Source organism: Melanerpes formicivorus, unplaced genomic scaffold (assembly GCF_026170545.1).
Source record: "Melanerpes formicivorus ecotype bairdi unplaced genomic scaffold, bMelFor1.0.p_v2 SCAF_101, whole genome shotgun sequence".
In the NCBI taxonomy this organism is placed as follows: domain Eukaryota; kingdom Metazoa; phylum Chordata; class Aves; order Piciformes; family Picidae; genus Melanerpes; species Melanerpes formicivorus.
The window spans coordinates 1,197,246-1,222,856 of NW_027142453.1; the positions used below are offsets into that span (position 1 = coordinate 1,197,246).

The 25,611-nt window shown below is 45.4% G+C and overlaps 1 protein-coding gene across 1 annotated transcript in view; it reads left to right on the top strand.

The window, feature by feature from the left end:
* The window catches only part of DGKH (diacylglycerol kinase eta), a 190,178-nt gene that overhangs the window by 119,407 nt on the left and 45,160 nt on the right, over nucleotides 1-25,611 (top strand). The window contains exons 3-4 of the mRNA XM_068166490.1: nucleotides 11,477-11,587; nucleotides 13,982-14,062. Coding sequence (XP_068022591.1) covers nucleotides 11,477-11,587; nucleotides 13,982-14,062 — 192 coding nt within the window. The remainder of the gene's footprint in view (nucleotides 1-11,476; nucleotides 11,588-13,981; nucleotides 14,063-25,611) is intronic.

Here is a 25,611-nt window from a genome sequence, read left to right on the forward strand (position 1 = left end):
AAGGCTGTTGCTGGTGATGGCACCCATAGTATGGTGTTGTCAGGCCTCATCAGTTAATGGAAGGGAATGTATGCCTAGACCTTGATAAATGCTGCCCTTTTCTGAGGGTAGGGAGCTACGTTTTGAAGAGCTAGTGCAAATCTGAGGTTGTAGCAGTGTCATTATGACTGAAAAGCCTGGTGAGCAGTATTTGTCTTTTTTTAATTACCTTCTATTGTTTCTGTGTACTTACACTGTGTGTGGAAGACCTATTCCATGCCTTGAACAATGGTTTGAAAGCAGTAACTGCAGTGTCATTAGATGAATAATCTGCTATAGGTTTGGATAGCTGTAGAGCACATGGAGGCCATTAGAGGCTGCTGCTCAATGAAAATTGATCAGCTGCCCTCTTGAAATATCTGGTTGTTGTAAACCAGTTCCACTGACAGATTGCCTTTTGGTTAACAACCTGAAAATTGGCTGGTAGCTGTGGTGTTAAAGGAGGGCACTTTGTAGTCTCTGCTGCTAATGGGATAAAACAATGGAACAGCTTAAAATTCAGTACTGCTGATGTGAAACTTGGTTTAGATCATAGGAAGCATCCTTTTTGTTTCTTCCTTTCTTTTTTTCTTCTTTTTCTTAATTTTTTTTTCTTAACTTATTTTTTTATTTTCTTTTTTTCTTCCTTTCTTTTTTCTTCCTTTCTTCCTTTTCTTCCTTTTCTTCCTTTCTTCTTTTCTTCCTTTTCTTCCTTTCTTCCTTTCTCCCTTTTTTCCTTTCTTCCTTTCTTCCTTCTTTTCTTCTTTCCTTCCTTCTTTTCTTCTTTCCTTCCTTCTTTTCTTCTTTCCTTCCTTCTTTTCTTCTTTCCTTCCTTCCTTTCTTCTTTCCTTCCTTTCTTCTTTCCTTCCTTTCTTCTTTCCTTCCTTTCTTCTTTCCTTCCTTTCTTCTTTCCTTCCTTTCTTCTTTCCTTCCTTTCTTCTTTCCTTCCTTTCTTCTTTCCTTCCTTTCTTCTTTCTTTCCTTCCTTCCTTCCTTCCTTTCTTCTTTGCTTCCTTCCTTCCTTCTTTGCTTCCTTCCTTCCTTCTTTCCTTCCTTCCTTCCTTCTTTCCTTCCTTCCTTCCTTTCTTCTTTCCTTCCTTCCTTCCTTTCTTCTTTCCTTCCTTCCTTTCTTCTTTCCTTCCTTCTTTTCTTCTTTCCTTCCTTCTTTTCTTCTTTCGTCCTTCCTTCCTTTCCTTTCTCCTTTCCTTTCTCCTTTCCTTTCTCCTTTCCTTTCTCCTTTCCTTTCTCCTTTCCTTTCTCCTTTCCTTTCTCCTTTCCTTTCTCCTTTCCTTTCTCCTTTCCTTTCTCCTTTCCTTTCTCCTTTCCTTTCTCCTTTCCTTTCTCCTTTCCTTGCTTCCTTCCTTCCTTGCTTCCTTCCTTCCTTCCTTTCCTTTTCATTTTTGGTGATATTAACTGCTGTACCTCTAGAATTGTTGCTTATGCTTAAAAGCAGCATATTGTCTGTATCATATATATAAATATGCAAATGCAGTTTAAATTTTGTTTCCCTAGGTGATTCAATGGGGTTAGGGCTAGCATAGTGAGATATGAAGTGTAGGGATGGCTTCACTACTTGAGAAATCTCTCTTTGGTGTAACAAAACAAAGAAGAAAAACAAGAGGGGGGAGGGGGGCAGTGGGGAGAGGACTATTAACCACCTTTATTCCCAGACTTTTACTAGTATACTGTGGTCAGAGTGGCTGGAGAGCAGCCAGGCAGAAAGGGACCTGGGGGGTACTGGTTGATAGTAGGCTGAACATGAGCCTGCAGTGTGCCCAGATGTCCAAGAAGGTCAATGGCATCCTGGCCTGCATCAGGAACAGTGCGGCCAGCAGGAGCACGGAAATCATTCTGCTCCTGTTCTCAGCACTGGTTAGGCCACACCTTGAGTACTGCGTCCAGTTCTGGACCTCTCAGTTAAGGAAGGATGTTGACTTGCTGGAATGTGTCCAGAGAAGGGCAACAAAGCACAAGCCCTACCAGGAGAGGCAGAGGGAGATGGGATTGTTTAGCCTGGAGAAGAGAAGGCTCAGGAGAGACCTCCTTACTGTCTACAACTACCTGAAGGGAGGTTGTAGCCAGGTGGGGGTTGGTCTCTTCTCGCAGGCAATCAGCACCAGAACAAGAGGACACAGTCTCAAGCTGCACCAGGGGAAGTTTAGACTCGAGGTGAGGAGAAAGTTCTTCACAGAGAGAGTTGTTAGCCATTGGAATGAGCTGCCCAGGGGGGTGGTGGAGTCACCGTTGCTGGAGGTGTTCAAAAAAGGATGGAATGTAGCACTTGGTGCCATGGTTTAGTTAGTCCTGAGGTGTTGGGTGATAGGTTGGACTTGGTGATCTCTGAGGTCTTTTCCAACCTTGTTGATTCTTTGATTCTAAATCAGGAATCTGGTTGGATGAATAGAGATCAGTAAAATCAGGTGACTCAGAAATTACTCTGAATGTGAATGTTTTGATTTTATTGTCACCTTTCTCTCATCCAAGTCCTTGTGATCAGCACCTCTAATTACTATCTGGAAGGAATTCATAAACTCATGGTATTTTTCTGCAAATGAGATTTTGCATAAATACTAAATGGTTTTTCATATTTTAACGAGGGGAGTACTATATGGATGATCAGGGGACTGGAGCACCTCTCCAATGAGGACAGACTGAAGGAGTTGGGGCTGTTCAGTCTGGAGAAGAGAAGGCTCCCAGGTGACCTAATTGTGGCCTACCAGTATCTGAAGGGGGCCTACAGGAAGGCTGGGGAGGGACTTGTCAGGATGTCAGGTAGGGATAGGACTAGGGGGAATGGAATGAAGCTGGAGGTGGGGAGATTCAGGCTGGAGGTGAGGAGGAAGTTCTTCCCCATGAGAGTGGTGAAGCCCTGGAATGGGTTGTCCAGGGAGGTGGTTGAGGCCCTGTCCCTGGAGGTGTTTAAGCCCAGGCTGGATGAGGCTGTGGCCAGCCTGATCTAGTGTGGGGTGTCCCTGGCCATGGCAGGGGGCTTGGAACTAGATGATCCTTGTGGTCCCTTCCAACCTTGGCTGATACTGTGATACTATAGCAAATAGCTAGAACTATGTTTTTTGGAATTGAGATAGTGCAAGACTGTAACTGTCTAGCCTTTTCTTTTAATCCTAGCTATTCTGAAAGAAGACTGAAGATCTTCTTGTAGATATAAATTATTTATTACGCAGCCTAGATCTGATGAATGTATTTTTAATGATTTTAACTTGTGACTTCCTGGGTTTGTGAGAAAGTCCTGGCATAACTCAACCTTGATCAGAAGTGTGCAAAGTAAATAGAATGCTCTGACTCAGAGGTTTTTATGGATGTAGGGCTAAGGAGCACTTTTTTACTTCACACTACTGGTCCAGAAACATGCATGTGTGTACTTCTGTCATTGATGTTTATAGAATGGAATGACTAGGAATGGAATGGATTGGAATGGAATGGAATGGAATGGAATAGAATAGAATAGAATAGAATAGAATAGAATAGAATAGAATAGAATAGAATAGAATAGAATAGAATAGAATAGAATAGAACAGAATTTACCAGGTTGGAAAAGACCTTTGAGATCATTGAGTCCAACCTGTCATCCAACACCATCTAATCAACTAAACCATGGCACCAAGTGCCTCATCCAGTCTCTTCTTAAACACCTCCAGTGATGGTTGGTGACTCTACCACCTCCCTGGGCAGCACATTCCAATGGCCAATAAGTCTTTCTGGGAAGACCTTCTGCCTAACATCCAGCCTAAAGCTCCCCTGATGCAGCTTGAGACTGTGTCCTCTTATTCTGGTGCTGGTTGCCTGGGAGAACAGACCTGGCTACAATCTCTTTTCAGGTAGTTCTAGAGAGCAGTAAGTTCTCCTCCGAGCCTTCTCCTCTCCAGGCTAAACAACCCCAGCTCCCTCAGCCTCTCCTCACAGGGCTTGTGCTCGAGACCTCTCCCCAGCCTTGTTGCCCTTCTCTGGACATGTTCAAGTGTCTCAATGTCCTTCTTAAATTGAGGGACCCAGAACTGGACACAGTACTCAAGGTGTGGCCTAACCAATGCAGAGTACAGGGGCACAATGACTTCCCAGCTCCTGCTGGCCACACTCTTCCTGACGAAGGCCAGGATGCCATTGGCCTTCTTGGCCACCTGTGCACACTGCTGGCTCATGTTCAGCCTGCACTCAACCAGTACCTCCAGGTGCCTTTCTGCCTGGCTGCTCTCCAGCCACTCTGACCCCAGCCTGTAGCTCTGCATGGGGTTGCTGTGGCCAATGTGTAGAACCCAGCAATTGGATGTGTTAAATCTCATGCCCCTGGACTCTGCCCATCTGTCCAGCCTGTCAAGGTCCCTCTGCAGAGCTCTCCTATCCTCTAACAGATCAACACCTGCCCCTAGCTTGGTGTCATCAGCAAATTTACTGATGATGGACTCAATCCCTTCGTCTAGATCATCAATAAATATATTGAACAGCATGGGGCCCAGCATCCTTCTCAATATCTTTATTGATGATCTGGAGAAGGGGAATAAGTCCATCATCAGTAAATGGTATCGTCTTAACTCAGGCTTACTGCTGTTGACTACTTAACCTGAAACATTGCACAGTGGCTGCACCTTGCCTTCTGTGACTGTGACAGCATAGGAGACAGCATGGGCAAACATCAGGCTTCTCTGGCAAAGTCCTCTAGCTCTTATCACAGGCAAAAAGTAGCAACTGCAGATGTTAAGTAGTACTCTGCATTGGTTAGGCTGCATCTTGAGTACTGTGTCCAGTTCTGGGCCCCTCAGTTTAAGAAGGACATAGAGACACTTGAACATGTCCAGAGAAAGGCAACAAAGCTGGGGAGAGGCCTTGAGCACAGCCCTATGAAGAGAGGCTGAGGGAGCTGGGGTGGTTTAGCCTGGAGAAGAGGAGCCTCAGGGGTGACCTCATTGCCCTCTAGAACTACCTGAAAGGTGGTTGTAGCTGGGAAGGGGTTGGTCTCTTCTCCCAGGCAACCAGCACCAGAACAAGAGGACACAGTCTCAAGCTGAGCCAGGGGAAGTTCAGGCTGAAGGGGAGGATAAAGTTCTTCACTGAGAGAGTCATTTGTCATTGGAATGTGCTGCCCAGGGAGGTGGTGGAGTCACCATCCCTGGAGGTGTTCAAGAGGGGATTGGATGTGGCACTTGGTGCCATGGTCTAGTCATGACGTCTGCGGTGACAGCTTGGACTTGATGATCCTTGAGGTCTCTTCCAACCTTAGTGATACTGTGATGCTGTGACTGGATAAATCTTTAAAGTTTATAGTGCCTTTATTAAACATAAGCAAGCCATTATGAGATTAAAAAGTATTTTGAACAGAAGAGACTAGAGACCAGAGAAACATGATCAGGAAACACAAGAGAAAAATCTCATTAACCACATCTATTTTTAAGAAATGTTTTCCATGCTTTCCACTTCAATGTGAAAGGCCACTGAAATAAATAGGACACTTGATCCTTGTCCCAGATGAGGGTAGAGATTCTAGCTCATAAATACTCTTGAAAATGCGACTTCATTGGGGGGTTCCACACAGCATAATCCTATCTTCCTGAAGGGCTGTGAGCTAAGACTGGAATCATCAAATCAGTAAGGTTGGAAAAGACCTGAAAGATCATCGAGTGCAACCTGTCACCACAGACCTCATGACTAGACCATGGCACCAAGTGCCACATCCAATCCCCTCTTGAACACCTCCAGGGACGGTGACTCCACCACCTCCCTGGGCAGCACATTCCACTGGCTAACAACTCTCTCTGTGAAGAACTTTCTCTTCACCTCGAGTCTAAACTTCCCCTGGCATGGTTTGAGACTGTGTCCTCTTGTTCTGGAAGCGGTTACTGTTCTCTCTGGTGTTCTCTTTACAAAGTACTGTGGATCGGGTACAACCTTAATGTTTTGAGTTCATCCATTGAAGTTTTGCGTCTCTATTGTTGTTTTGCAACAGCACTTTGTGGGTTTAAAGTGCAACAAGGAAGGTTTACATAAGGGAAACCATCTTAGTGGAAGAGGATCTCTGTAACTGGGGGCTTTAAGGTATATCCTCTGGAACTAACCTTAGGGTGGCTGATAAAAGCAAATGCAGACTTCATTTAAATAGAAAAGGAAGGAGGATAGTGTCTTTTTGTAATGACAAACAGGTCATGTCAAAAGCCAGGTTTTAGACTCTCCTTCATTCTGTGATTTTTTGTCTTGGGATTCTGTAACTGGGAGCTGGTCATGAGTGCTCACAGAAGTGATGAATGCAGGCTTGTGAGATGCAGCACCTCTAACTCTCGTGTGGTTTTGCCATCCATACAGATGTTGGATGATGGTAGCATTTATGCCACCAAATGGGCCAGAGGGAAGTTTCAAGTGGTAAAATGGGACACCTGAATAAGATGACAAATAACCTGTTTCTGCAACTCTGTATGCAGTTAGTATTTTCTTGGAGGAGATTGTAGACTAGAAGATCTTTTAATGCCTCCTCTAGGCCTTTTATGGGTCTCTGATTTTGTTAGTGGATATGGAGGATACACTGTTTAGCAAAAAACTCAGAATATGCTTTAGGTTTTATTGAAGCTGAAATGGAATGTGCCTTTTTTTAGCTCTCCAGAAAAGTAGCTTTTTACATCACAATTTGAGAGCAAGCACGCTGTAAAACACAGGAATGCTCTTACCCTCAAAGTGCCAAATCCTCTTACACAATCCATACAGAAAGTAACAGCTTCTATAAAACTGAGAATGTATTTAAATGGGAAGTAATTCCCTCAATTAAAAAACACCCACCACACAAAAAGCAAGAAACCTCCCCCCCCCCAACAAACAAACCCCAAACAAAACCCCCCAAAAGACAACTGCAGTCAACTGTTATTCTAGCATATTTATTTCCATGTTTGTAGTTTTACTTGGTCTCACAGAATCACCAAGGTTGGAAGAGACCTCAAAGATCATCGAGTCCAACCTGTCACCACAGACCTCATGACTAGACCATGGCATCAAGTGCCACGTCCAATCTCCTCTTGAACACCTCCAGGGAAGGTGACTCCACCACCTCCCTGGGTAGCACATTCCAATGACTAACGACTCTCTCAGTGAAGAACTTTCTCCTCACCTCGAGCCCAAACTTCCCCTGGCGCAGCTTGAGCCTGTGTCCTCCTGTTCTGGTGCTGGTTGCTTGGGAGAAGAGACCAACTACCTCCTTGCCACAACCACCCTTCAGGTAGTTGTAGAGAGCAATGAGGTGTCTCCCCTGAGCCTCATCTTCTTCAGGCTAAACAACCCCAGCTCCCACAGCCTCTCCTCAGAGGGCTTATGCTCAAGGCCTCTCTTAGCTGTATAAATCCAAACCAAACCAAACCAGGTTGGAAGAGACCTTCAAGATCATCACATCCAACCCATCAACCAATCCAACCCACCTAAACAACTAACCCATGGCACCAAGCACCCCATCAAGTCTCCTCCTGAAAACCTCCAATGACGGCGACTCCACCACATCCTTGGGCACATTTCTTGGTTGGGCTTGAATTTTCAGATGTCAGTCTCCCTTCACCATGATTAGGAATCCTCAGTAAAAATATGACCTTGCACTGAGCACCTGAGGGAAGTTTTTGTTCTCAGCAGATAAAAATTACTTTTATTTTGACAGAATTAGTGAAAAAAATCTGTCAGCATAAGTGACACTAATGGAAGCTGCTGTACAGAGGTTGTCAAGAAAAATCACAAGCTTGGGATTCCCAGCTCGTAATCTTAATTAAAATCAAGAGTTTGATTGTCACACTTGTTAATCATAAAAGTAATTTTCAATCTACTGAACACATAGAATATTTTAGATGGCTCTGACTTAACTATGAGATGTTAAGACTTTACCTGCCTAAAGTCTGCATCAGAAATAGTGTGGCCAGCAGCAGCAGGGAAGTCATTGTGTCCCTGGACTCAGCACTGGTTGGGCCACACCTTAAGTCCTGTGTCCAGTTCTGGGCCCCTCAGTTTAGGAAAGATGTTGAGTTGCTGGAAGGTGTCCAGAGAAGGGCAACAAAGCTGGGGAGGGGTTTGGAGCACAAGTGCTATGAGGAGAGGCTGAGGGAGCTGGGGCTGCTTAGCCTGGAGGTGGTGGGGGCTCAGGGGAGACCTTATTGCTCTCTACAACCACCTGAAAGAAGGGAGACTGTAGCCAGGAGGGGGCTGGTCTCTTCTCCCAGGTAACCTGTGATAGAACAAGAGGACACAGTCTCAAGCTGTGCCAGGGGAAGTTTAGGCTTTATCTTTGAAAGAACTTCTTCACAGGATGAGTGATTTGCCTTTGGAATGGATGGCCCAGGGAGGTAGTGGGGTCAACATCCCTGGAGGTGTTTAAGAAAAGCCTGGATAAGGCACTTAGTGCCATGGTCTAGTTAATTAGTTAGGGTTAGATGATCAGTTGGACATTATGATCTTGGACTCTCTTCCAACCTGGTTGATTCTGTGAAATACTTTACTTGGCAAAAGCCAAAGTTTTATGGCTTTTCTGACTGTGGTTGAGCAGAGAGCTGTGAACAGTGATTCCCGAATCTCTTTTCCACTCAAAGTTGATAGGACTGTGTAAGGTTTACTTTATGACATCCTTTGAGTTCCTTACCATTGGCATTGAATTTTACTACAGAAAAGATTTCATTGTTTGATCTTTCTTTGGGTCACTTTCTTTGAATAAACCTGATTCCTTGGGAAGCCACAAGAGAGAGTAGTTGTTAAGCCTTCTGTGTGCTTCTTTGGGTGACTTTATTTGAATAAACCTGATTCCTTGGGAAGCCACAAGAGAGAGTAGTTGTTAAGCCTTTTGTGTGCTTCCTATTTCTTGAGCAGCTTTCAGTCCACAAAAGGTCTCCTTTTCCAATGACATTCTAACTTCATATCTTCGATAGTCTTTAGTGTGAAGCTTTGTCAAAGGCTTTCTGAAATGTTGAGTCCACTTGATCTTCTTTTAGAATAGAATAGAGTAGAACAGAATAGAATAGAATAGAATAGAGTAGAATAGAATAGAGTAGAATAGAATTGAGTTGAATTGAATTGAATTGAATTGAATTGAATTGAATTGAATTGAATTGAATTGAATTGAATTGAATTGAATTGAAGTGGATTGAATTGAATTGACCAGGTTGGAAAAGACCTTTGAGATCATCGAATCCAACCTATCACCCAACACCATCTAATCAGCTAAACCATGCTAAACCATGCATGCTTTCCTCTCCATCCCATGAACTCCCTGCATGTAGCAGGGTGATATTTTGTTTTACAGAAGCTCTTACTTTTCCTCATAGGGGGTGTATGGGCTCAGCACCATTACTCTTTTGTATGGATTATTGTCTTATAGGATTGGAGGTTAGTGCCAGTGGTCCTTTCAGGAGCCTTAGAGATGTGGCTGGTCTAATTCTTCCTGCATGTGTGCTTCATGTTGGTGTAGCTTTTGTAATGTTAGAGAGAACATGTGTGAGATAGAATAGAATAGAATAGACCAGACCAGACCAGACCAGGTTGGAAGAGACCTTCAAGATCATTGCGTCCAACCTATCAACCAATCCAACCCACATGCCTAACCCATGGCACCAAGCACCCCATCAAGTCTCCTCCTGAACACACCATCTCATCATCCTCATTGCTAAAGGCAGATGGCAAATATTTGATGAGCTTCTTTGCTCTGATCTTCTTATCCTTGAGCTCTCTTTTCATACCTCAGTTGAAAAATGATCCTGCCAAACCCCACACGGTCTTTCATCTTTCAAAGTGTTCAAGGACAATTGTAGTCTCAGGGTGAGCATCTGTTACGAGGTGATCTTAACATTTTTCTTCACCCTCTTAATTTCCTGTTTACATTTAAACTCTCCTGTTCTATGGTTTTTCCTGTTCTCATTTTCATTCTCCTCACTTGCAGGAACATTCTGATGTTCTTTTCTTCACTCTCTTGGCACATTTTGAGCAGTCTGTCCACTTATGTACATGAAAAGGAGTAGAGGGGAGATTTTTGTCTTCAACCATTCGTTACTTTAGTTCACAGTTGCCAATTATGCATCCATAGTGAGTTTACAATTTTCTTGTCTAAATTGAGGATATTCTCTCCTTTTAGGTCTTTCTAGTAGCATCAGATGCAAAAAAATCCCAAACCCACAGACATTTGTGCAGATGGGGGATTTAAAGTGAGCAAATTAGAAGTAAGACAATGTGGCTGATTGTCTTTGAAATTAAAATTAGTATCATAGTATCAGTCAGGGTTGGAAGGGACCACAAGGATCATCCAGTTCCAACACCCCTGCCATGGCCAGGGACACCCCACACTAGAGCAGGCTGGCCAGAGCCTCATCCAGCCTGGGCTTAAACACCTCCAGGGTCGGGGCCTCAACCACCTCCCTGGACAACCCATTCCAGGACTTCACCACTCTCATGGGGAAGAACCTCCTCCTCATATCCAGCCTGAATCTCCCCACCTCCAGCTTCATTCCATTCCCCCTAGTCCTATCACAACCTGAGATCCTCAGAAGTCCCTCCCCAGCCTTCCTGTAGGCCCCCTTCATATACTGGAAGGTCACAATTAGGTCAAGGTGTGGCCTAATCAATGCAGAGTACAGGGGCACAATGACTTCCCTGCTCCTGCTGGCCACACTGTTCCTGATACCGGCACTGAGGAGAGACTGAGAGAGCTGGGGCTGCTTAGCCTGGAGAGGAGGAGACTCAGGGGTGACCTTATTGCTTTCTACAACTACCTGAAGGGGGTTTGTAAACAGGCAGAGGTTGGTCTCTTCTCCCAGGCAGCCAACACCAGAACAAGAGGACACAGTCTGAGGCTGCGCCAGGGGAGGTTCAGGCTGGCGGTCAGGAGGAAGTTTTACACAGAGAGAGTGATTGCCCATTGGAATGGACTGCCCGGGGAGGTGGTGGAGTCGCCGTCACTGGAGGTGTTCAGGAGGAGACTTGACAGGGTGCTTGGTTACATGGCTTAGTTGATTAGATGGTGTTGGATGATAGGTTGGACGCGATGATCTTGAAGGTCTCTTCCAACCTGGTTTATTCTATTCTATTCTATTCTATTCTATACTTGGATTTGTTGAATGCCATCCTGTTGGACTCCACCCATCTCTCCAGTCAGTCAAGGTCCCTCTGCAGCGCCCTTCTGCCCTCTAACAGATCAACACCTGCTCCCAACTTGGTGTCATCTGCAAATTTGCTGATGACTGACTCAATGCCCTCATCCAGATCATCAATGAAGATATTAAAGCAGATAGGGCCCAGCACTGGCCCCTGGGGGACACTGTCATTGTCTAAGAAACAGCACTGCAAAGTCTGGTTGGACAGAGAATTTGTCTCAGTTTATGTGACGAGGTAAAAATTGAAGTCCACAGTTCTATGAGGAGCAGCATGTTATAAAAAGCCTGGCTTTCCCCTGTGTATGTAGCTATTTGGATATGTGCTTACCTTGTCTTATGTGTTTTAATATTTTTCAGACCAGTATCAAAGAAGGATTACTACTGAAGCAAACCAGTTCTTTTCAGAGGTGGAAAAAGCGTTACTTCAAGCTTCGAGGCCGTACCCTGTACTATGCTAAGGATTCAAAGGTAATTCTGTGCTGTTAGCCTCTAATGCTCTATACTTGTAACTTTAATTTTCAAGTTAGTATAGTAATAAGAGTAATTTAATGATTTGGTAGTGATTACAGAATATATCTGGTTGGAAGAGATCTGGAAGGTCATCCAGTCCAACCTTTGACCAGCACTGAAAGCTCAACACCAAGCTTTGTCTCAAAGAACAAGAGGACACAGTCTCAAGCTGCACCAGGGGAGGTTTCGGCTGGGTGTTAGGAAGAAGTCATTCACAGAAAGAGTGATTGCCCATTGGAATGTGGGTTGTTTAGCCTGGAGAAGAGGATACTCAAGGGTGACCTTCTTGCTGTCTCCAACTCCCTGAAGGGAGGTTGTAGACAGGCAGATGTTGGTCTCTTCTCCCAGGCAGCCAGCACCAGAACAAGAGGACACAGTCTCAAGCTGTGTCAGGGGAGTTTTAGGCTGGATGTTAGGAAGAAGTTCTATACATAGAGAGTGATTTTCCATTGGAATGGGCTGCCTGGGGAGGTGGTGGAGTCACCATCACTGGAGGTGTTTAAGAAGAGACTGCATGAAGCACTGGGTGCCATGGTTTAGTTGTTTAGGTGGTGTTGGGTGATAGGTTGGATTTGATGATCTCAAAGGTTTTTCTAACCACGTCAGGTCTATTCTATTCTATTCTATTCTATTCTATTCTATTCTATTCTATTCTATTCTATTCTATTCTATTCTATTCTATTCCATTCCATTCCATTCCATTCCATTCCATTCCATTCCATTCCATTCCATTCCTTTCCATTCCATTCCATTCCATTCCATTCCATTCCATTCCATCCCATCCCATCCCATCCCATCCCCTCCCCTCCCGTCCCATCGCATCCTATCAAAGAAGGTACTGGAAGGGATCTCTTCAGGCCCTTGAGCTTTGTTTTCTTAGATGGATACTGTATCATACATGATCTCAAAGGTCTTTTCCAGTCTGGTTTATTCTATTCTATATTTGAGGTTTCATCCATGTGTAAAGAAAAATACCTGCTCCTTCATGAATCTGGAGCTCCATCCTAAAAGTGCTCAATTACTTTATATTCTACTAAGTGTGAATCTCTTTCCTCTGACAACACATTTATGCTACAGACACCCCAAAGCTGCATCTACTAAAAAAACTCCCAAAAAAGTATTTAAAAGAGATTTTAAAAGAAATAATCTTTATTGAGCCACTTTTTTTGTTATGCTGTGTAATGGGTTGGGGCAGACCCCCTCCCTACTATGTGCAGAAATGACGACTCAGACAAACAGATTGCAAACGTGATGGAAAGTTTAAATAGAACAGTGAGTGCGTGCAGAGAATTAGAAACACAGTGACAAGAAGAAACCCCAAAACAGACCCAGAAAGATCCCATCCCCACCTGAGGGTGCACCCAAAACCCCCAGGGATCCTCCTTCCCCCCCCACTGTTAGGCTAGTCTCAGCTGGACAGATCTGAGACTGCCCATCCCCCTGTGGCTTTGGGCCTAGCCAGGCCCATGGCCAGGAGATCTCTCCCCCAGTTACCAGGTGGCGGAGAGGAAGGAAAGAGGAAGTGCCAGACCCCGCCGTGAGACTTATAGTGGTGCAAGGGATCATGGTAGGAAATAACCTAATTTCCTGTGTCCACCCACTGGGCTGGACTTCTGGACACAGGAAACACCCCTGTAGCAGAGGACACCCAGCCCAAACTATGACATGATGTCATGTACCTTTTTTGCTCTTGACAACTCCGTGAAGGGAGGTTGTAGATAGGAGGGGGCTGGTCTCTTCTCCCAGGCAACCAGCACCAGAACAAGAGGACACAGTCTCAAGCTGCACCAGGGGAGGTTTAGCCTGGATGTTAGGAAGGAATTCTTCCCAGAAAGAGTAATTGGCCATTGGAATATGCTGCCCAGGGAGGTGGTGGAGTCACCATCACTGGAGGTGTTTAGGAAGAGACTTGATGGGGTGCTTGGTGCCATGGTTTAGTTGATTAGATGGTGTTGGATGATAGGTTGGACACGATTATCTTGAAGGTCTCTTCCAACCTGGTCTGGTCTATTCCATTCCATTCCATTCCATTCCATTCCATTCCATTCCATTCCATTCCATTCCATTCCATTCCATTCCATTCCATTCCATTCCATTCCATTCCATTCCATTCCATTCCATTCTTCTCTATTCTTTTCTGTTCTAGCACTTGCATAGCAAACAGGGCTGTGTTTAGGGGTCAGATAGGAAGTTTTATGACATGATCATCCTTTTCTATTTCTTCGTAACTTTTGTCCTCTGTTTTTATTCTCCAGTTGGATGGACAGAAGGAAATGAAAACACAGACTGTAAGCATACCTGAAAGTGGACTCAGACTATATTTAATGTTTTTACTTTCTTTTCCATTCACAGTCTCTCATATTTGATGAAGTTGACCTGTCAGATGCCAGCGTAGCTGAATCGAGCACAAAGAATGTCAACAACAGCTTCACGGTATGGAACCATTATTTGCATTGGTTTTGAGAGGTGTGGAAAGATCATTATTAAGAAAATCCTCTGAATTGATGCTCATGCTTCTTTAGTGGGAAATCAAATGTCCTTTATTTGGAAATGGTGCAATGTATCAGAACAATTCTTACGTCACCTACTGATGATTTTGCTTCTGTGATGTATTTCTTACACCAAGTAGAATGCTAGATAGCAGTTGCTTCAGAAGGTGATATACAAGGCATTAATTTAGCAAGATTTAGTCTTGGTAGTTCATTGGTACTTATTAGTGTAGTTTGGCTTTGTACTGTGCTGTGAGGTGGCATGCTGAATGGATTCAGATATGGTTGTGTTACTGCTTGAATTTCTTAGAATAACATCACAGTATCACAGCATCATGGTATCACTAAGATTGGAAGAGACCTCGAGGATCATCGAGTCCAACCTGTCACCACAGACCTCATGACTAGACCATGGCACCAAGTGACACATCCAATCCCCTCTTGAACACCTCCAGTGATGGTGACTCCACCACCTCCCTGGGCAGCACATTCTGATGACAAATAACTCGCTCGGTGAACAACTTTCACCTCACCTCGAGCCTAAACTTCCCCTGGTGCAACTTAAGACTGTGTCCTCTTCTTCTGGTGCTGGTTGCCTGGGAGAAGAGACCAACCCCCACCAGGCTACAACCACCTTTCAGGTAGTTGTAGAGGGCAATGAGGTCACCCCTGAGCCTCCTCTTCTCCAGGCTAAACAATCCCAGCTCCCTCAGCCTCTCCTCATAGGGCTTGTGCTCAATGCCTCTCCCCAGTCTCGTTGCCCTTCTCTCGACACGTTCAAGGGTCTTGATGTCCTTCTTAAACTGGACACAGGACTCAAGGTGTGGCCTAACCAGTGCTGAGTACAGGAGCACAGTCACCTTCCTTCTCCTGCTGGCCACACTAGTCCTGATGCAGGCCAGGATGCCATTGGCCCTCTTGGCCACCTTGGCACACTGCTAGCTCATGTTTAGGCAGCTGTCAATCAGCACCCCCAGGTCCCTCTCTGTTTGGCAGCTCTCCAGCCACTCTGACCCCAGCCTGTAGCTCTGCATGGGGTTGCCATGGCCAAAGTGCAGCACCTGGCACTTGGACTTGTTGAATGCCATCCCGTTGGACTCCACCCATCTGTCCAGTTGGTCGAGGTCCCTCTGCAGAGCCCTTCTGTCCTCTAACTGACCAACATCTGCTCCTAACTTGGTATCATAACATGTTTGGTTTTCTGTCATGTTGGAGTGTACTTTATATGGTTTGTTTTTTTTTCATTGCTGATCATATTCCTGCCTGTTTCCAAGTCATGTGGGACAGCTGTCTTCACAGCTGTGCCTTGAGTTCTGATGCTGGTGTAAGAAACAGCATTCCTCAGTCCCTGTTTCTGCAAGTTCACAGGTGTGTTCTACACACAGGCCTTGCCATTTATTGTTCAACCGCTTTGTTGGAACTAAGTAATAATACCTGACACAGTTCCTCTGCTGATTCTTAACTTCTGGAAAAGTAAATTTTTTGAACAAGAACTAGCTATGAGGAAGATTGTGAGTAGAGTTCTTCTTCTGAAGGTCTTGAGTTCTCCTGCTGACTTCAATGGCGTCGTTTTTCTGAACCCGCAAATCCCGTTACTCTGCATAAAAAAAGGTTGCATTTCCCTTTTCCTGGGGATTTTAATTTCACAGGTGGTCCATGTGGTTGTTATGGATTGTTCCCTTCTAAGACAATCCAGCACAAGCCTCCTGAAAGTTTCATCAGGTCTTCCATGCTTTGCTACGTCCCAGGCACCTACCGAAGTAGTCAGAGTACTTCAAAGATGTATTCGTATTGGCCAGGACAGTTCAGTGTTGTGTCTGAGCTTCTTCATAAGCTAACTTATTGCAGTTAAAAAACATTTACATGGCTAGAAGGTCTCAGATGAGGGGGGTGGCTGTGTGAGGTACCAGCTTGGCTTTTGAAAAATTACTTGGTGTTGCTTACAAACTCTGCTTGTGCCTTGATCCTAGTCAGAAGTAAAGCTGTGATGCAGGTATCAGGATACCTGAGTTGAGGATCCAAACAGTTATGACTGTCATTTGTGGTTCAAGACAGGGTATAAGGCTCTGCATCTCCTGAAGACTCAAACTTTCTTCCCTGGAGCTTCCATTACAAGAAGATGTTACCCACACTATCACAGTATCACTAAGGTTGGAAGAGACCTCAAAGATCATCAAGTCCAACCTGTCACCACAGACCTCATGGCACCAAGTGCCAGCTGTCAACCAGTACCCCTATGTCCCTTTCTGCCTGGCAGCTCTCCAGCCACTCTGACCCCAGCCTGTAGCACTGCATGGGGTTGTTGTGGCCAACATGCAGCAACTGGCACTTGACTTGTAATTCACTGTTGTTCTGCAAGGTTCCTCCAGGAATATGAGAGGACTTGATCTTATGCTAACTTTGGGGTATGGCTCAGTGGTGGGTTTGTAGACCCCTATATTTACAGGTACAGAGTGAGATTAATAACTCTTTAAAGCAGGTTCCTGTAATTGTTCAATTCAGTATAGACTCCACTGATTATTAACTATCTCTCCCTCAGCTATGGTAGGAAGCTTGCCATCCAGCTTTCAGCTTCCTGAATCAGGTGTTAAATGAAGCACTTTTTGTTGGGTCTGGATCTTCTGTCAGTAGTCATCTTTAGAGGGTGGAAGCTGCAGTAGGTGGATGGGCTGTCTTGGGCAGCCTACTGCAATTCTTAGTAATCAGAAATTGTCTGGAAATGAGACTTCATATTCCAGCCAACAACACTAAAATTATGGATATGCTTGCAAAAATGTCTTAGTGCTATGAATTTTTTGCTGATTTCTTTGTTTTAGTAATGCTTAAACCCTAGAAACCACGCTGTCTAATTATTTATTCTGTGGAAAACGAACTCTTAATGTACTGGGATTTAATTAAGTGTTGTCTCCTACCATTGTGAGAAGAGACCTGTTCTTTGTGTTTATATTATTTCCTTTTGATTTGGCTATTTTTCAAGGTAAATGATCTCTGTAAATGTTTCTCAATGCTCTTACCTGTGGTTGCTCTCCTGACTACTGTTCTGCAGCATTGTCTTACAAGTGAAGCGATCAGTTTGGCACTCAGGGAGCACAAGTCATGGATATTTGGGACTAGTTTCTAGGTCAGTGCTCAGTATCACAGTATAACTAAGGGTGGAAGAGACCTCGAGGATCATCGAGTCCAACCTGTCACCACAGACCTCATGACTAGACCATGGCACCAAGTGCCACGTCCAGTCTCCTCTTGAACACCTCCAGGGATGGTGACTCCACCACCTAACTGGGCAGCACATTCCAATGGCGAACGACTCGCTCAGTGAAGAACTTTCTCCTCACCTCGAGTCTAAGCATCCCCTGGCGCAGCTTGAGACTGTGTCCTCTTGTTCTGGTGCTGATTGCCTGGGAGAAGAGACCAACCCCTTCCCAGCTACAACCACCTTTCAGGGAGTTGTAGAGAGCAATGAGGTCACCCCTGAGCCTCCTCTTTTCCAGGCTAAGCAACCCCAGCTCCCTCAGCCTCTCCTCACAGGGCTGTGCTCAAGGCCTCTCCCCAGCCTTGGTGCCCTTCTCTGGACACATTCAAGTCTCTCAATGTCCTTCTTAAACTGAGGGGCCCAGAAGTGGACACAGGACTCAAGGTCTGGCCTAACCAATGCTGAGTACAGGGGCACAATGACCTCTCTGCTCCTGCTGGCCACACTATTCCTAATGCAGGCCAGGATGCCATTGGCCTTCTTGGCCACCTTGGGACACTGCTGGCTCATGTTTAGGTGGCTGTGAATCAGCACCCCCAGGTCCCTCTCTGTTTGGCAGCTCTTCCATCACTCTGACCCCAGCCTGTAGCTCTGCATGGGGTTGCCATGGCCAAAGTGCAGCACCTGGCATTTCGACTTGTTGAATGCCATCCCGTTGGACTCTGCCCATCTGTCCAGTCGTTCAAGGTCCCTCTGCAGAGCCTTTCTACCGTTTAACTCACCAACTTCTGCTCCTAACTTGATGTCATCTGCAAACTTGCTGATGACTGACTCAATGCTCTCATCCAGATCATCAATGAAGATGTTAAAGAGGACGGGGCCCAGTACTGATCCCAGCTGATGCCAGCTGGATGTGGCACCATTCACCACCACTCTCTGGGCTCGGCCCTCCCACTCATTTGCATTCCTTATGGATCCAAGAATTTGTCTGTTTTCTGCTGTAACCACACATTATCCATTTTAAAGCATCCTTTATAATGACACTGAGATCCATTTCCTGCAAGGTTGGAGCTGCCTGTAATTCATAAGTTCTATGAATCATAGACTAGAATAGAATCAATAAGGTTGGAAAAGACCTCAAAGATCATCAAGTCCAATGCTAAGCTTTTGTGATTTACTTTTTTCCCCTCTGGTGAAGAGCCTTGGTGGTCAAGAAGGGGAACGAAGTATTGCGTTCGATATCTCTTAGCTTTTCATCTCATTGCATGATCATGACCTAAAATGGTTTTGGTTTTGTTAGGTAAAACTGCCTGAAAGGTGGTTGTAGCCAGGAAGGGGGTTGGTCTCTTCTCTCAAGCAACCAGCACCAGAACAAGAGGACACAGCCTCAAGCTGCGCCAGGGGAAGTTTAGGCTGGAGGTGAGGAGAAAGTCCTTCACTTGAGAGAATTGCTAGCCATTGGAATGTGCTGCCCAGGGAGGTGGTGGAGTCACCATCCCTGGAGGTGTTCAAGGGGAGATTGGACGTGGCACTTGCATGAGGTCTGTGGTGACAGGTTTAACTTGATGATCTTTGATGTCTCTTCCAACCTTAGTGATTCTGTGATTCTGTGACTAAAAGATTGAGGCAGCTTGATGTTTCAACCTTTTTTGAACATAAATCCTTAATTTAGTTCAAGTTACAGGAATTTTGGCTTAAAGTATTACTTTTTTCATAGTATATGAGGAATAAAACTCCCACCAAAACCATGAAGGACATTGTGTCTAGAGAAGGGCCACAAGGATGATCGGAGGGCTGGAGCACCTCTCCTGTGGGGACAGACTGAAGGAGTTGGGGCTGTTCAGTCTGGAGAAGAGAAGGCTCCCAGATGACCTAATTGTGGCCTTCCAGTATCTGAAGGGGGCCTACAGGAAGGCTATGGAGGGACTTCTCAGGATCTCAGGTAGTGATAGGACTAGGGGGAATGGAATGAAGCTGGAGGTGGGGAGATTCAGGCTAGATGTGAGGAGGAAGTTCTTCCCCATGAGAGTGGTGAAGCCCTGGAATGGGTTGTTCAGGGAGGTGATTGAGGCCCCATCCCTGGAGGTGTTTAAGCCCAGGCTGGATGAGGCTGTGGCCAGCCTGATGTAGTGTGGGGTGTCCCTGCCCATGGCAGGGGGGTTGGAACTAGATGATCCTTGTGGTCCCTTCCAACCCTGACTGATACTATGATTTCACTGAAGTCAGTTGCTGAGTGTAATTTTGTTACAGGAAGGGAAAGAGCTTTGTTTCCCCTCTGATTTTTCACTGGGTTGTTGTTTTTTTTTCAATCAGACTTATGAGATCACTTTGAGCTGAAAGAAAAGGATTCTGCTTAATATGTTTTTAAACACACAATGAAACAAAATCCTTGTCCACTTGTCTGCAATTTCCTTGGTATTATGCGTATTTGGATTGATTTTGAGAAACTAATCCTGTACACTTCCTGATTTTCCTTTGCTCTATTATTTTGAGATGGTTAGATAATTTTTATAGGTCAGTGAAGTCAAACACTCCATTGGAGCAACCATGCTTCAACTTTTCTTCCAGAACTCTGATTATGCAATTTCCTATCCATATTTCTGAAGGTAGCATATCACAGAGTCAGAGAATCACCAAGGTTGGAAGAGACCTCAAAGATCATATTGTACATCTTGACTGAGGATGTAAAGCTTGCTGTGAATATAGAATCATAGAATCAATAAGGTTGGAAAAGACCTTCAAGATCATCAATTTCAAACTATCATCCAACACCATCTAATCAACTAAACCATGGCACCAAGTGCCTCATCCAGTCTCTTCCTAAACACCTCCTGTGATGGTGACTCCACCGCCTCCCTGGGCAGCACATTCCAATGGCCAATCACTCTTTCTGTGAAGAACTTCTTCCTAACATCCAGCCTAAACCTCCCCTGGTGCAGCTTGAGACTGTGTCCCCTTGTTCTGGTGCTGGTTGCCTGGGAGAGGAGACCAACCCAGTCCTGCCTACAACCTCCCTTCAGGTAGTTGTAGACAGCAAGAAGGTCTCCTCTGAGCCTCTTCTTCTCCAGGCTAAACAATCCCAGCTCCCTCAGCCTCTCCTCATAGGGCTGTGCTCCAGACATCTCCCCAGCTTCATCGCCCTTCTCTGGACACGTTCAAGTGTCTCAATGTCTTTCTTAAATTGAGGGGCCCAGAACTGGACACAGGACTCAAGGTGTGGCCTAACCAGTGCTGAGTACAGGGGCACAGTCACCTCCCTTCTCCTGCTGGCCACTCTGGTCCTGATGCAGGCCAGGATGCCATTTGCCTTCTTGGCCACCTGGGCACATTGCTGGCTCATGTTCTGCCTACTATCAACCAGTACCCCCAGGTCCCTCTCTGCCTGGCAGCTTGCCAGCCACTCTGACCCCAGCCTTTAGCACTGCATGGGGTTGCTGTGCCCAATGTGTGGAACCTGGCACTTAGATCTGGTAAATCTCCTGCCTTTGGACTCTGCCCATCTGCCCAGCCTATCAAGGTCCCTCTGCAGAGCCTCCAGCAGATCAACTCCTGCCCCCAGCTTGGTGTCGTCTGCAAATTTACTGGTGATGGACTCAATGTCGTCATCCAGATCATCAGTAAAGATGTTAAGGAGCATGGGGCCCAGCACTGATCCCTGGGGAACACCACTTGAGACTGGCTGCCAGCTGGATGTGGCACCATTCACCACCACTCTCTGGGCTCGGCCCTCCAGCCAGTTCCTAACCCATCACAGTGTGCTCCTGTCCAAGCCATGGGCTGACAGCTTGGCCAGCAGTTTGCTATGGGGGACGGTGTCAAAAGTCTTGCTGAAGTCCAGGTAGACCACATCCACAGCTTGTCCCACATCCACCAGGCAGTCACCTGATCATAGAAGGAGATCAGGTTGGTCAGGCAGGACCTGCCCTTCCTAAATCCATGCTGGCTGGGCCTGATCCCTTGGCCATCCTGTAAGTGCTGTGTGATTGCACTCAGGATGACCTGTTCCATGATCTTGCCTGGCACTGAGGTCAGGCTGACAGGCCTGTAATTCCCTGGCTCATCCAACCAGCCCTTCTTGTGGATGGGCCCCATGTTGGCCAGCTTCCTGTCATCTGGGGCTTCTCCAGTGAGCCAAAACTGGTGGTAAATGATGAAGAGCAGCTTAGCCAGCTCATCTGCCAGCTCTCTCAGCACCCTAGGATGGATCCTATCCAGTCTCACAGACTTGTGAGTATCCAAGTGGCTCAGCAAGTCCCTAACTAATTCCTCATGTATTTCAGGGTGATTAAACTGCTCTCTGACCCCATCTACCAGTTCAGGAGGCCAGTTATCCTGATGTTCTCCTGCCTTACTGTTGAAAATGGAGGCAAAGAAGGTGTTTAGTACCTCAGCCTTTTCCTCATCTTGAGTTACAATGTTCTATCTATTATATAATATATATAATGTGTTATATATATTTGATATAATTAATGTACAGCCAGTTTAAAGCATAAAATGATAACTTTCTATATCTTAGAATCCTTCTGTACAGCCTCTGTTTTTAATAAGAGGTTGCCCAGCTGTATGGGAAACTCAGTGCTTGCCATTTGTCACCATTTCATGTGGAATATTACAGCTGGGCTTGAAGGCATACTGCTTTTAAGGAGTTTGTTTCAGCTCTACTGCTTCTGACATTAGTCAGCTTTCTGGTCATCACCGAGATGAGCTGCTTCTAATTGATTTTGGAAATGTAACTTTCAATATTGGTGATGGGATTGGAATACAGAATGCATTACCAGATTTGCAATACCACTTTGCAGTGTGCTGGAGAGAGGGAGTGTTAATTTCTTAGGCTTGGCCATATTTTCCTCCCTTCCTTGCCATCCAGATATTTTCAGAGTTGTTACTAAGGTTTTTTTTTTCTTCAGGGACTATGAGAACTTCAGGGAATGTGAGAAATGCTTAACCTTCCCCAAGACACAGCAAGAGGAAATGAGAAGGGCCTTTTCCCAAAGGAGTTAAAAACCTTTCATCTTTGGTTTGGGCACTCCAGTTTTCTGTATGTTTGAGTGTCAGAGGCAAAGAGAGACAACCCCAAAGCTGGGAATAATTAACCTCATACTTTTTTCCCCCACCCTGTTTAAATAATCTAACATCAATTCAGTTTTGTTCCTGGCTCTAGATTCTCCCAAAGTTTAGAGTCTTGAGCTTTATTGGAGTGCAGAAGAGCTTGCAGATGCCGGTAGAGGAATTTCTCTGTTGTCCTGAGTGTTTATAGAACACAGTTTACTGTAGTTCAATCTCAGTGGACATTAGGAGATGGTTTCCTTACTTCTAGCATCGAGCCTCTTTCAGATGCTGGTGATGGGTTGGACTTGATGATCTTTGAGGTCTCTTCCAACCTTGGTGATTCTGTGTCACTCTGTTTTTTTTTCCCATGGGCTGCACACCTAAAGGTTGCACTGACATTTTGTAGGCTTTCTGCTGATTCTCTTTCAGTCTTTCACAAGGAATGTAGTTTGGTGAAATCATCTATGGTGAGAGACTCCTGGGATTGTGGGGTCAGCAATCACCTTTAAGCCAGGTTCTAAACATGGAATGGAATGGAATGGAATGGAATGGAATGGAATGGAATGGAATGGAATGGAATAGAATAGAATAGACCAGACCAGGTTGGAAAGAGACCTGCAAGATCATCGTGTCCAACCTATCATGCAGCACCACCTAATCAACTAACCCATGGCACCAAGCACCCTATCAAATCTCCTGAACACCTCCAATGATGGTGACTCCACCACCTCCTCAGGCAGCCCATTCCAATGGACAATCATTCTCTCTGTGTAGAACTTCTTCCTAACCTCCAGCCTGAATCTCCTGCCCTTGGACTCTGCCCATCTGTCCAGCCTGTCAAGGTCCCTCTGCGGAGGTCTCCGACCCTCTAACAGATCAACAGCTGCCCCCAGCTTGGTGTTGTCTGCAAACTTCCTTATGATGGTCTCAATCCCTTTGTCCAGATCATCAATAAAGATATTGAACAGGATGGGGCCCAGCACTGAACACTGGGGGACCCCACTGGTGACTGGCCACCAGCTGGCTGTGGCACCATTCACCACCACTCTCTGGGTTCAGCCCTCCAGCCAGTTCCTAACCCAGCACAGAGTGATGCTGTCTGAGCCAGGGGCTGACAGCTTGGCCAGCAGTTTGCTGTGGGGGACAGTGTCAAAGGCCTTGCTGAGGTCCAGGTAGACCACATCCACAGCCTGCCCCACATCCACCAGGTGGGTCTCCTGATCATAGAAGGAGATCAGGTTGGTGACTCTCATTTACACAGGTAGATGTCTCTGATGGATTTAGTTCTTCCCTGGTTGTGAACTAACTGCTGTTAGCCTCTAAATGATGAAGGCTTTTCGATGCTTCCAGTCCAAGCAATATGGAAACCACAGAAAGTCATGGGAAATGCTTTAGGTTCCATTTTGTTCAATTTCCCCCCCACCTTGTTTTTATTTTCTTCTATATTCAGGCAGCTCAGAAACAAAACAGAAACTGAAGTATCAAATTCATGTGCTCAGGAAAAAAAATGAAATAAATAGACAAAAGCAATTAGTGTGCACTTGTGATGCACTTTGGTTTTTCCCCTCCATTTAGCATTTGCTTGTCTTCCCCTGCCCTCTGACAGTGACCAAAAGCTGTAATGAAGCAGAGAGCTCTTTGCACAGCTTTGGGTGTGACTTTAAAGTTTTAAGCTCCTTATCTCTGACTTGATGCACTGCCTCCCTTTCCCTGGAGTGTCTGGAGACATTGAAGCTTTAAGTTTCATGATGAAGAGGCAATACAGCATTTCGGCTATGAGGCTTAAATCCGTAGAAAAATCACTTGAGATGAAGCTATTACAAGAAAGCTGTGTGTTTTTCAGAAAGGGGTATCTTGGTCCGGAGAGGGAAAGAGACTCAAGTTCTTTTAGAACATTCCCGTGATGTGAAATGAGAGGCACAAACGAGGCCAAAGTATCAACAGCTAGACTATATGTTACATAAATAAAGTGGACATAAGAAGGGGAGAGGGAGAAAAGAGAGAGGAAGAGAGAGAAGAGAAAGAGAAGAGGAAAGGAATTATATTACCACACCCCTCATCCCCCCCCAAGACAGTTAAAGTCTGTGGAGGAAAGGTGCTGCAGGAGATGTTGGGTCTGTAGAGAAATGGTGCTGAGGCTTTGGCTGGAGAAGAGCTGTGGTCCTCTGGGCAGCCTGGGTCTGTAGAGAAAGGGTGCTGAGGCTTTGGCTGGAGAAGAGCTGTGGTCCTCTGGGCAGCCTGTAGGTCTGTAGAGAAAGGGTGCTGAGGCTTTGGCTGGAGAAGAGCTGTGGTCCTCTGGGCAGCCTCTTTTCTCCGGAGCAGCATTGTCCCGGCTTTCCCTTCTCAGCGGCATGGTCCATCTCCTGTGTTTTCCTTCATCTCCCTTTTTCTCCTCTGTTTCTCTCTACAAACCAGTAGTTGCTCAAGTCTTTTATACAGTTTTTAGTCCTTAGGTATGTATTCAAATATTGTCCCTCAGGAATTCCAGGGGCAGGAAATAATCCTTAGGTAAATATCCAGGTATCGTTTCCCCAGAAATCTTTCTGTGTATTGCTGTGTGTTTGGGCAAGATTTTGGATGGGGCGGGGCGGATCTCCGTTTCCCCCGTCTCCATCCAGACAAGCCCCCCCACATTCCTTACACATCAGGAAACAGGTGGTAAAAACCATTGTGTCACCCTGCCCAGGGTACTTGATGGGTGGAGATTATCTTGCCCTGAAGGCATGATGGCTGGGTCCTTGGGTCCATTGTTGTAGTCCCATGTTATCACGATGCAATCACAAGCTGATTTGCATCCAGGATTGGTGGACAGGATTCTTTCCACCTTCTTTCCAGTGGCTCTGCTATCAGTTTGTCTTTGTTGACTCACACCAAGAGAGACAAACTTTTGGTCTCTCGCAAGGGGGAAACAAGGCTATGCCTAAAAATGTGACCATTCTGGACTATGTTGTACATTTCAGTTGCATTTGCCTGGAAGTTGTTTTCCACAGCTTTTAAGCTTAAGCAGGAATTTTTTCTGAAGTAGCTCACAGAAAAAGCCTCTTTTTCTTCCCTTACTTTTCTAAAATATTGTTAAACACAGTAATATTTGCATAAAAGTGAAGGCATTTAAACTATTTTTCTTGTCTAAACTTATGGTATAGCACTGGTGAAGCAATTGGGGTGTTTGGATATCAAGCACTGAGGATTGCCAGGTTTGATTCTCAATGCAGTGTTACACTTACCTGTTCTCTGATATTTCTTTTTTCACT